At 37.2% G+C, this 13,192-nt stretch overlaps 1 protein-coding gene across 1 annotated transcript in view; it reads right to left on the reverse strand.

Annotated features, from left to right (window-relative positions):
• Positions 1-13,192, reverse strand: part of SMC2 (structural maintenance of chromosomes 2) — a 55,409-nt gene that overhangs the window by 28,358 nt on the left and 13,859 nt on the right. Inside the window, exons 11-16 of the mRNA XM_060014407.1 lie at positions 11,785-11,944; positions 11,157-11,274; positions 10,261-10,399; positions 9,758-9,877; positions 2,245-2,449; positions 164-299 (exon numbers count right to left, since the gene is read on the reverse strand). Coding sequence (XP_059870390.1) covers positions 164-299; positions 2,245-2,449; positions 9,758-9,877; positions 10,261-10,399; positions 11,157-11,274; positions 11,785-11,944 — 878 coding nt within the window. The remainder of the gene's footprint in view (positions 1-163; positions 300-2,244; positions 2,450-9,757; positions 9,878-10,260; positions 10,400-11,156; positions 11,275-11,784; positions 11,945-13,192) is intronic.

Here is a 13,192-nt window from a genome sequence, read left to right on the forward strand (position 1 = left end):
GCACGAACCCGTGTCCCCTGCATCGGCAGGTGGACTCTCAACCACTGTGCCACCAGGGAAGCCCAGAAGTATTTCTTTAAATAAAATGTTCTTTCATCTTCTACCATCCAAATCTTTGACCAAGAAAATTTTTAAATACAGCTTAATCCAACCAAAGTCTTACTTTTCAGCAGTGTTTTTAAGGCCTGCTAATTCCTCTTCTAGAGCCTGTAGCTCATTCTCCTTGATTCTCAGCTCATCTTGAACATCTTTGAGTTCTTGAAACTTGGTTAAAATAGAAGCTGCCTGGGATCGAGCACCTGACAGAGGCAAATTGAAACAGGCCTTTGACACCAAGTTACCATGTATTTAGTAAGCAATAAAAACTTTTCTGAGAGAATTATACTTGAAATAATTCAACAGCCAATCTTTAGTAAGTTTATGAAGCTACAGAATTCACTTCATCATTTGAATCTTAGGGCATACATACTTGATAACAAATACTTCTAAGTAGATGTGGTGGATTATTTATTCAAAATAATCATTGCCCTTGCCTACTGGGCCCATCCCTCCCAGGTCCATTTCCCTCTCTACTGTCATCAGGCTTAGCCATGTGCTTTGCTCTAGCCAACCAGTGGGAAATGTACCTCTTCTGAAAGGAAGCTTTAAGAGGCAGCACATAACTTACCATGTTTTCCCCTTCCCTTCCCATGAGAAAAGTATGTTCACAAAAGGGACTTACTTCTCGGTCAGCCTGGGTCCCATAATGAGAATAACATGGAGCAGAGACAAGTGACCCACAGTTAATGTAGCATAATTATGGAATAAACTTGTAAGCTACTGAGATTTGGGAGCTGTTTATTACCACATCATAATGTGGTCTAAACTCGATGTAGCAGCGTAAACTGGTTTCACCTTACGTGCACTATAACTGTCTGGCAGTAACAGGCTGAGGTGTTAGGTTGGCAAGAAAACTCTAGGTATGATGGGAGGATGCAAAGGTCAATTAGCAATGCTATTGTGAGCACTTTGTTTATATGATATGGGGTTACATATTTGCCATCTCTTAAGCAGGAATTGTAAGAACCTCCAATTCAATGAAATCTAAAATGTTTCTTCTATTTTAGATATTTAAAAATATTTGGTCTCTATCTTCCAATTGCAGATGCTAGTCATCTTGTACACTGGGGAACTTGATACTATATCATGGAATTCATTATATTGGCTGTTTTCTTGGCCTAGAAAGAAATTAAGACACTTGATATCTCAAGAGGCATCCAAGTCTCTTGGTTTGGTTAAAAGCACAAACTCTGTAATCAGACCACCTGAGTTCAAATTCTGAGCTCTGCCACTTACCAGCAAGTTACTTAATCAGTCTATACCTTAGTTTCTACAACTGTATAATGGAGATGATAGTAATGTCTACCTTATGGTTGCTATAAGGATTAAATAAGCTAATCATTTAAAGTCCTTAGAATAGGGCTTTATAGAATGATAGAAATGTTCTATATTTGCACTGTCCAATTACCCACTAACCACTTGTGGTTACTGAGCCCTTGAAATATGACTAGTGCAATTAAGGAAATTATTTTAATTTTATTTAATTTTAATTATCTTATTTTGGTGTAAAGAGCCACATGTGGCTAGTAGCTACTGTTTTGGACAGTACAGTCTTACAACACTGCCCAGTACACAATAAGTACTATTTAGTGTTTGTTATTTATTACATGGTCACTTGACACGGATCTGGAAACTCAGTGTTGCAAATATTAGAACAAGAAATATATGGTCATTATCTCAGAATTCCTTACTTAAGGCATTCAGGCAGATTTAATTTTTTGTTTTACTTTTGACAGGAGCAGTAACATACACACAAATTAGAAGTTAACGTGTTTCCTAAACGAGAAGTGGGTTAGTTAAGCTACAAATGTACTGACTAAAAAGACTTCATATCCTAGTGACAAGAATATCTTAATAAGACAAAAAGCAAGAGAAAATAAATGGGAATAGACTTAAGATGAATAAGAAAAGCTATAGGACTGATTACTAGCCTATGAGTTCCTTCAGGACAATGACAGTGTAGAATTTCTCAATTAATATTAAGCACCTGTCACAAAGTAGGTATTCAAAAGAAAACAATCCTTTGATTAGGAATAAAACACTGGATTAACTCATTCCAAGCCCAATATTTCCTGTTTAAAAAAAAACAAAAACCCATCCTATCTACCACGCAGAATTGTGAGGACAAAATGATATAAAACCTACCTCCACTCAATGTCCCGTGAGGATCAAATACATCACCTCCTAGAGTTACGGTTCTAGTCATTATCCTTTTATCGAAAGCTACCTTTTTTGCATTATCCATATTGTCACAAACAAATGTTGTTCCAAAGACAAATTCCATTGCTTTCTGAAGTTCTGGTTTGTATTCAACCAGGGAAAGAGCCACATGAACATTATTAGGGCCAACCTGGGGGAAAACAGTTATGTCGTGATACATATTACTCCTTTCGTTTCAAATATTATTTTATAAAATAGTAAGAACTGCCACAACAGAAACTGAATACCTATCCAGCACTACAACTCCTTTTGAATTTTCTAAAATGCTGTAGAAAACAACACTTTTAGAAAAAAACAATTCCAAGTTTAAACACTGAAAAATCTAAGTAAAACATTTAGCTAGAATACCAGTCATTATGAGAGTTTCGATCAAGCAGAAGCCACTACCAAGTTTCTAAATTCAAAGTGGATTATTTGAACAAACTTTTTTTTTTAACATCTTTATTGGAGTATAATTGCTTTACAATGGTGTTAGTTTCTGCTTTATAACAAAGTGAATCAGTTATACATATACATATGTCCCCATATCTCTTCCCTCTTGTGTCTCCCTCCCTCCCACCCTCCCTATCCCACCCCTCTATTGAACATCCTTTCTTAATTAAAGTACATCAATTTCTGGATCAACACAATTACATAAAATGTTTTGCTTCAATTATTAACTTGGTTGTTCCAAAGTGAATACTTTTTCATTCAAATAAAACATGCTAAGGCAACCACCTGCCAGTTACAGAAATAAAAACAATTGAGTAAAAAAAATCTTTTAAAATCCTTCAATCTTTTATTTTGATCCAACTGTCTTTTCAACCTTTGTTTATAATGTCTACCTCTGCCCACATTTTTAGAACAACTTAGCATACTTTATGGAGCTTAGTAGTAGCAGAAATCATAATGAAGGCAGCTCTATGTAACATATGTTCAGCAGTGTCCTCTGACATAGCAGTTACCATTAAATGGGTCTGGCTGAGGGATCTGGGTAGAAGTGCTTTTGTTGTTACTTAAAACCCCAATTGACTTCTAACACTGGAACTTGACATAGGACTAAAATAACTTCCAAAACCTTCTAGACTCTAAGGTGATTTTTCTAAGTAAAGGATGTAAATACTAACCAAAATTACCACCTTTCAATTACTCTGTACTCATCTTTCTTCTTCTGATAGTAAACAATTTTCATTGAAGGCGTCTCAATTTCAAGAAATATACTATCCATTTAGTATCTTAATTATACATGCATTTTCAGGTTTCATAGAATTTTCTTTTCAACTCATGCACTTGGAATGCCTGCTCAATAACTGATATCACTGCTGAATGTTATGATTGGCTTCATGTTTTTACCAAATATTATGCAACCACAACAGCCTTTTAAATGTATTTCCTTGTACTCATCTGTTTACTAGTAACCACACCACTTTAGATCTATCTCAGCAGCTGACTGTATATACTGGTTACCTGCTTTGTATGTTCATAGGTTGGTAAGCAATCTAGAAAAGCTCTAACAGAGAAGCATCTCTGCAAGATGGATGGATACCTTCCATAACGGTTGTCACTGTAGTCAGTTTAAGTGTGCCTGGCATGAAAAAACCTGAAGAATTCTTGTATTTATCTATAAGCTCTATAATTCAATTTGGAAATCAAAACTTTTAACATTTAATGCCACCTGATAGTCATGTGACTTAGGTTTAAAGACATTCTAGAAGATGGCAGAGTAGGGTGACGTGGAACACACCTCCCCACAAATATATCAAGAATACATCTACAAATGGAACAATTCTCACAGAGCACCTTCTGAATACTAGCAGAGGACCTTAGACACCTGAAAGGACAAGAAAGATCCCCATGTAACCAGGTAGGATGAAAGAAATAAAAAAGAAAAGAGGAAGTGGGATGGGACATGTACCCCTTGGAAGGGAGCTGAAGGAGAGGAGAGGTTCCCACATCTGGGGAGATATCCTCACCAGTGGGGAGATCAGATGGGACAGGAAGGGAGCTTCGAGGGCTCAGAGGGAAGTACAGCAACCAGTCTGTGACAGGCAGGACAGAGTGAGACCTACACGGACAGTCCGTGCCACAGTCGTGCGAGCCCCAGCCTGAGACATGTGTGGTGGTACGGACAGGGGCTAGGCGCTGGAATGTGGGGTTTGGAGAGCTGACCTGGGGAGAGGACCACGTCTGTCTGCATGGAGTCAGCCTGAAGGGATAGGAGCAACCAGGAATGTTCGTGGAAGAAGACCCAGCTACCACAGAAGCAAAGCGCTGTTGTTGAGCGGTGTGCGAAGGACACAGCCGCCACTGCAGCCTCTTTCCCCACGCACTGGCACCTGCCGCTGCAGGCACTACGAGGGGCTCCCGCCTGGGCAGCCCGCACAACCTGACCACTGCCCTGGCCCCCTCCCACCTGGGCGGACCCGAGCATCTTGACCGCCGCCCTGGCCCCCTCTTGCCTGAGTGGCCTCACAAGCACCAGTCACCACTCCGGCCCCCTCCTGCCTGGGCAGGCTCATGTGCTCAGGGGCAGCCTCAGGAGCAGAGGCTGGTAGGTCTGAGCCCCAGGGGCCGTGTGACTAAGGAAGAAGAGCTGACGTCTCTCCTCGCAGCTTTGTCAACCATGGATTTACACCTCTGCTGCCAGCTTTGTAAATTTACCACCTACGGAATATCCAAACAGACAACGAGTGCTCCTGCAGCTGAGACAGGTCTGCCTTTAGCAGCTGTGGGCTTTGTGTGGGTTGAACCAGGCCAGGGTCTGAGCTGCCTCCACAGGTCCCACAGCAACTCCATGTGCATGACTTCTGCAGTCCTGGCACCTGACTTCAGTGGATGTGCATTGGTGACCTGGTGAAAACAATGCTTTAGAGACACCAGGGCCAACTGCCAGCATACCCACAGTTAAGGGGATGAGAGCAGGGCCAACAACAGTGTACTTTGTGAGCCAGCACAATGGGTGGAAGGTGACACAGTAGAGCACAATCACAGGTGAACAACTCCAGAGGAGGAATACTCAGTGGTTTCTCTCCCAGTGGGAGAGAAATCCTGCCTACCTCACACCGCAGATCAGAAACACAGCTCAGAAACAGATCTGGGGGCTTCTACTCCAACAACTAGGAAGCAGACCCTGCCCCTGATGGCAGTGACAACCACAGAGGAAAGTGGAGGCCCTGCTCAATATCTAGTGCAGGCTCTGGTCACCACAACACTGGCCACTGCCACCGAATGAAGAAAAAAGAATGAGAAAAAATGAGGACAGTCTCAGAGACCTCTGGGACAACATTAACTGCAACAGCATTCACATTATAGGGGTCCCAGAAGGAGAAAAGAGAGAAAGGGTCTGAGAAAACATTTAGAGAGATGTAGCCGAAAACTTCCCTAAAATGAGAAAGGAAACACTCACTCAACTACAGGAAGCAAGGAGAATCAAATACAGGATGAACCAAAGAAGGAACACACCAAGACACATGTTAACCAAACTGACAAAAATTAAATACAAAGATAAACATTAAAAGTAAAAAGGGAAAAGCAACAAATAACATAGAAGGGAACCCCCATAAGGTTATCAGCTGATTTTTTGCAGAAATTCTGCAGGCCACAGGGAGTGGCATGATATATTCGAAGTGATGAGAGGGAAAAACCTACAACCAAGAATACTCTACCCAGCAGGCCTCTCATTCAGATTCAACAGAGATCAAAAGCTTTATAGACTTTCTGCAGGGTTTTTATCATAAATGGGTGTTGAATTTTGTCAAAGTTTTCTCTGCATCTATTGAGATGATCATATGGTTTTTCTCCCTCAATTTGTTAATATGGTGTATCACGTTGATTGATTTGCATATATTGAAGAATCCTTGCATTCCTGGAATAAAACCTACTTGATTATGGTGTATGATCCTTTTAATGTGCTGTTGGATTCTGTTTGTTAGTATTTTGTTGAGGATTTTTGCATCTATGTTCATCAGTGATATTGGCCTGTAGTTTTCTTTGTGACATCCTTGTCTGGTTTTGGTATCAGGGTGATAGTGGCCTCGCAGGCATACAGGGAACTTCCCTCAACATAATAAAGGCCATATATGACAAACCCACAGCCAACATCATCCTCACTGGTGAAAAATTGAAACCATTCCCAATAAGATCAGGAACAAGACAAGGTTGCCCACTCTACCACTCTTATTCAACATAGTTTTGGAAGTTTTAGCCACAGCAATCAGAGAAGAAAAGGAAATAAAAGGAATCCAAATCAGAAAAGAAGAAGTAAAGCTGTCACTGTTTGCAGATGACATGATACTATACATAGAGAATCCTAAAGATGCTACCAGAAAACTACTAGAGCTAATCAATGAATTTGGTAAAGTAGCAGGATACAAAATTAATGCACAGAAATCTCTTGCATTCCTATACACTAATGATGAAAAATCCGAAAGTGAAATTAAGAAAACACTCCCATTTACCACTGCAACAAAAAGAATAAAATATCTAGGAGTAAACCTACCTAAGGAGACAAAAGACCTGTAGGCAGAAAATTATAAGACACTGATGAAAGAAATTAAAGATGATACAAATAGATGGAGAGATATACCGTGTTCTTGGATTGGAAGAATCAACATTGTGAAAATGACTCTACTACCCAAAGCAATCTACAGATTCAACGCAATCCCTATCAAACTACCAATGGCATTTTTCACAGAACTAGAACAAAAGATTTCACAATTTGTATGGAAATACAAAAGACCCCGAATAGCCAAAGCAATCTTGAGAACGAAAAAAGGAGCTGGAGGAATCAGGCTACCTGACTTCAGACTATACTACAAAGCTACAGTAATCAAGACAGTACGGTACTGGCACAAAAACAGAAATATAGATCAATGGAACAGGATAGAAAGCCCAGAGATAAACCCATGCACATATGGTGACCTTATCTTTGATAAAGGAGGCAGGAATGTACAGTGGAGAAAGGAAAGCCTCTTCAATAAATGGTGCTGGGAAAACTGGACAGGTACATGTAAAAGTATGAGATTAGAACACTCCCTAACACCATAAACAAAAATAAGCTCAAAATGGATTAAAGACCTAAATGTAAGGCCAGAAACTGTCAAACTCTTAGAGGAAAACATAGGTAGAACACTCTATGACATAAATCACAGCAAGATCCTTTTTGACCCACCTCCTAGAGAAACGGAAATAAAAACAAAAATAAAAAAAATGGGACCTAATGAAACTTCAAAGCTTTTGCACAGCAAAGGAAACCATAGGGCTTCCCTGGTGGCACAGTGGTTGAGAGTCCGCCTGCCGATGCAGGGGACATGGGTTCATGCCCCGGTCCGGGAAGATCCCACATGCCGCGGAGCTGGTGGGCCCATGAGCCATGGCCGCTGAGCCTGCGTGCCCAGGGCCTGTGCTCCGCAACGGGAGAGGCCACAACAGTGAGAGGCCCGCGTACGGCAAAAAAAAAAAAAAAAGGAAACCATAAACAAGACCAAAAGACAACCCTCAGAATGGGAGAAAATATTTGCAAATGAAGCAACTGACAAAGGATTAATCTCCAAAATTTACAAGCAGCTCATACAGCTCAATAACAAAAAAACAAACAACCCAATCCTAAAATGGGCAGAAGACCTAAATAGTCATTTCTCCAAAGAAGATATACAGATTGCCAACAAACACATGAATGAATGCTCAACATCATTAATCATTAGAGAAATGCAAATTAAAACTATAATGAGATATCATCTCACACCAGTCAGAATGGCCATCATCAAAAAATCTATAAACAATAAATGCTGGAGAGGGTGTGGAGAAAAGGGAACGCTCTTGCACTGCTGGTGGGAATGTGAATTGGTACAGCCACTATGGAGAACACTATGGAGGTTCCTTAAAAAACTACAAATAGAACTACCATATGACCCAGGAATCCCACTACTGGGCATATACCCTGAGAAAACCATAATTCAAAAAGAGTCATGTACCACAATGTTCATTGCAGCTCTATTTACAATAGCCAGGAGATGGAAGCAAACTAAGTGTCCATCATCGGATGAATGGATAAAGAAGATGAGGCACATATATACAATGGAATATTACTCAGCCATAAAAAGAAACAAAATTGAGTTATTTGTAGTGAGGTGGATGGACCTAGAGTTTGTCATACAGAGTGAAGTAAGTCAGAAAGAGAAAGACAAATACCATATGCTAACACATATATATGGAATCTAAGAAAAAAAAAATGTCGTGAAGAACCTAGGGGTAAGACAGGAATAAAGACACAGACCTACTAGAGAATGGACTTGAGGCTATGGGGAGGGGGAAGGGTAAGCTGTGACAAAGTGAGAGAGTGGCATGGACATATATACACTACCAAACAGAGAATAGATAGCTAGTGGGAAGCAGCCGCATAGCACAGGGAGATCAGCTCGGTGCTTTGTGACCACCTAGAGGGGTGGGATAGGGAGGGTGGGAGGGAGGGAGACGTAAGAGGGAAGAGATATGGGAACATATGTATATGTATAACTGATTCTCTTTGTTATAAAGCAGAAACTAACACACCATTGTAAAGCAATTATACTCCAATAAAGATGTAAAAAACAAAAACAACAAAAAAAGCTTTACAGACAAGCAAAAGCTAAGAGAATTTAACAGCACCAAACCAGCTTTACAACAAATTCAAAAGGAACTTCTCTAGGCAGGAAAAAAAGCCAAAAAGGAGTCCACAACTAGAAGCAAGAAAATCACAAATGGGAAAGCTCACCAAGAAAGATAAACATAAAGTAAAAGTTGGAAATCATCCAGACACAAATACAGTATCAAAACCAGCAACTGTGAGAAGAGAAGAGTGCAAATGCCAAGAAATGGGAAATGCATTTGAAGTTAAGAGACCAGCAACAGAAACACTCATAGATGTCAAAATCAAACTTATGGTTACCAAAGGGGAAACGTGAGGGAAAGTGATAAATTAGGAGGTTGGGATTAACATATACACACTACTATAAATAAAACAGATAACTAACAAGGATCTACTGTATAGCACAGGGAACTCTACTCAATATTCCATAATAACCTATATGGGAAAATAATCTGAAAAATAATGGATATATATATATATATATATATATATATATAACTGAATCACGTAGATGTACACCTAAAACTAACACAACATTGTAAATCAACTATACTCCAATAAAAATTTAAAAAATAAAATAAGGACATTTAATACTACAACTTTAAAATATCAAAGGGTATTTTAGTCTTCCAACATTTCTATTCTCTCTCCATCTAATTTCACAAAAGCCAACTTATTCTCTTTGGTATCTTAACTTTTTTAAGCATGGTATCACAACAAAATTTTGTGCTTTGATATATGATTTAAATCCGAATTTACTTCAAAGGACAAAGCTAATGTCCTGTAATTAAAAAAAAAAGTGAGATGCAGATAAAGCATATAAAAAAGACTTACAAGATTCTGAGCAACCCTCAGAGTTTCTGGAGCAATACGTCTGGCTGAAATTTTATTCAGTGGAATTATAGTGTATCTACGCTTCAATTCCCCCTTTTCTAGTAGCTTTTTTCCAGTAACCTAAAACGTTGTGCATTAGAAATGAAAAAAATATTAATGACAGAGAACATTTAAATGGAATGAGTGCAAGTTTAGGAATCCATAATCAAATAAATGCTGAATGCCTACTATCCTGAACGATCAAAATTCTAAGATCGATAATATGCATTCTGGGCTCCTGAGTTAGCATTACTCAGCCATAATAAAGAACGGAATACAGTTAATCAAATACAATCAATAACATAATTAAAAAGTCATTAACTCTATAGTTTTACCCTGTAAAGATAAGCATCCAGCCTTAGGAGAAGCTTAAAACATCAAGAAAGTACCCAGTTCTACTAGGAACACATGATTTTTCAAGCTAAACAGCAATTATAGCTTTTCTTTCATGAAAATCAATTTACCTCTGTGTCTACCACAACATTGTAGAGTCGGTCCCCAGCCACCAATTCTAAAGCTGTGGTTGCAGAAGTATCTTTCACACTAAACAGTGAAGCTACAAGTCCTTTCACACAATTTCTATTCCAGTTCTTCTCTGGATCCCTAAAACAGAAAAGTGGACAAAAATTAATCTTAGATAAGAAAATAGAAAAAGTTGTACTTTAGTAGTCAAGAGCTCTTTCTGACAATAAAGTAATAGCACAAGAATCATATAGTTTTAATGGAACAAAAATTTTCAAATGTCTCAGATGACTAGCCAGCTACAGGCATACCTTTTATTGTGTTTCACAAATACTGCTGTTTTTTGTTTTGTTTTGCTTTTTACAAATTGAAGGTTTATGGCAACCCTGCACTGTCAGCTGATAGTATTTTTTAGTAATAAAGCCTTTTTTAATTAAGGTAGGTACATTGGTTTCTTTACACAGTATGCTACTATACACTTGACTATTGTTTTAAAATCAATTGAAAGATCTTTCAGTATATATTTTTTCAATGTAACAAAAATAACTTTGATGTTCTAATCTTTGTAATACATATATTAAGTATTCATAAAAAAAGAACCATAGAGTAAAACAAACTGTAAAATGTTAATGTTTACAGTTACTTGATATTAATGATATAATAACTTTAAAGGAACTTTCCAACTGAGATTAAATTCCCCTCATTTTGGTTTTAAGATTAGTGGCATTAGTAGCCTTAAATTTCACAAGAATTTCCCCTGCCTACAAATCTGAAACATTCAATAAACACATTTAAGGAAAATGTATCAATTAAGGAAAAGCAGCTTACAATAATTTTCATACAAAAATATATCCTGGTTATTACCATGATGTTAGAATTCAATGTTTAGCTCTCTTACCTGTAGGCAAATCGAAGATTGGGAAATCTGGCCAAGAGAGCTTCATATGTTTCTTTCAATCTACTGATATCACGAGATAGCTGCCTGTGCCTTTCCAGAAGGCATTCCTCCTTGTTTTCTGAACAATAAGTCATAAGTAGATTGAAACCAAGTTTTAAAAACTCAAATATTCTACTGCTTTAAGGAAAATATTAGTAACCTCTATTTCCAAAGCATTTCTAAAAGCAAAATACAAACTTCTGGTAAGTATTAAATAAAAGCATGCTTGACATTCAGATTTCCATCAAGTGTCAAGTAGACATATTTCCAACACATAACACCATTTTCATGCCAAGAAACAACATATGACTTGGATACCTACTAATGTAGAAACATATAAATAACATTTTTGAGTTTTCAAGTGGCACTTCAGAGTGACTGAAGCAGGAAATTCTCAGCATTGAGCTTTCAAAAATTCAAAGGGTTGATTTATACTTATTTTTTGTGACTATATTTATAAATAATTCCTATACTAATACCCATTAATATTAATGGGATAAAATATTTCCTACTTGCTATTTCCTTTATTTAAGGAAGTTTCTATCAATAATCACTACTTCCTAATGATTTAACATCTTTAAAGGCCAACCTTCATAATTTAGCTTTTTCATTTCGGCTTCAAGTTTTTCTCTAAGTTTCTTCACAGCTTCTAAAGCTTCTTGATCCTTCCTATAGCCACCATCCATCTTCTTAATTTCTGTTTGTTTAGTCTTTAATTCTTGTTGGGCATGTTTCAACTTCATCTGAGCCTATAACAGAAAAATGTAACAGACTATATGAGGCAAACAGTGCTAGTGGTAAAATGGCCACAGACTCAGATTGCTTTAAGAGACATCAGCCTTAAAAATGTAACTGTTTGGTCACTTGGATCAACATCTCAATAGATCATTTCCCAATGTTTTCACCTCAAAACACTACTCAGAATATAAATGAATAAAAGCTCCAATCATTAAATAATTTGCAATTTAAGTCCATATTTTTAATATTTATAAAACTGATATCAATGAGCTCAAAAATTATATCAAAGAATAACTATCATTAGCTGGTTAAATTAAAAACAAAATAGAAAGCTATTTCTATCACTTTCTTCCCTCCTTTTCCACTTAGATATGCATGTTTGTATTTATGTATATTTGTGTTGTATAATTAACTGTACAACTGTATTGAACAATGAGAAATAAAATTATACAGGAAAAGGAAGCTAAACTGACAGAAAAATTTAAAAGCTATAAGTCTGATATTTAAATGCTAGTTTATATAATTGAGCACTATTCCTTAAAACCATGAACTAGTATTCTAAGATCTAAATGACTGTATACTTCCTTTAAAACTGAATGGTGGACTTTTCCCAATATAAAATAAGTTAACAAAAAAAAACTGACCATCACCTTTTTTGTGACCATAATCTTCGAATGAAAAAGTTGCAAATATATAATAGAAAACCTTGAATGGGATTAATACACACACATCTGTGTATATTTTTAAAGATGAGTCCTCCATTAAAAAACAAATAAAAGAATGTGCGTGTGTATATATACATTTTTTCTTTCTGCCATCAAAACTCCTGCGTTCATAGCACTTCTAAGCTGCACAACTATCTAAACAAATATGAAAACCATTTTATAGATCGAAAAGCCATTGAAGATTATGAAATCAGAGTAGGGAAACCAAAGACTGGAATGGGGGTAAATGGGAGGTAGAGATACTTCCAAGGAGGATACTACAAAGTTTCAGAAACAAAGTTTTAAAGAACTAAGTGTGGTAGACATAGAAATGAAGACATTTTTGTTTTCCTGTTAAAGCTTAAAACTTCAATTTTATGTCAATAAAATAGCAAAAAGATGAAAACAAACTAACCTCAAATATTCCATACAATGCTGAAAGCAGAACAGAGCATTTATGGCACTTATAATTTCAATTAATCTATAAAGGTATTTTACGTTTTATAACATCTTAAACTAACATTGTCAACAGTTAGCAATCAACATATTTGAATT

The sequence above is a fragment of the Delphinus delphis genome, chromosome 6 (genome assembly GCF_949987515.2).
Source record: "Delphinus delphis chromosome 6, mDelDel1.2, whole genome shotgun sequence".
Taxonomy (NCBI): domain Eukaryota; kingdom Metazoa; phylum Chordata; class Mammalia; order Artiodactyla; family Delphinidae; genus Delphinus; species Delphinus delphis.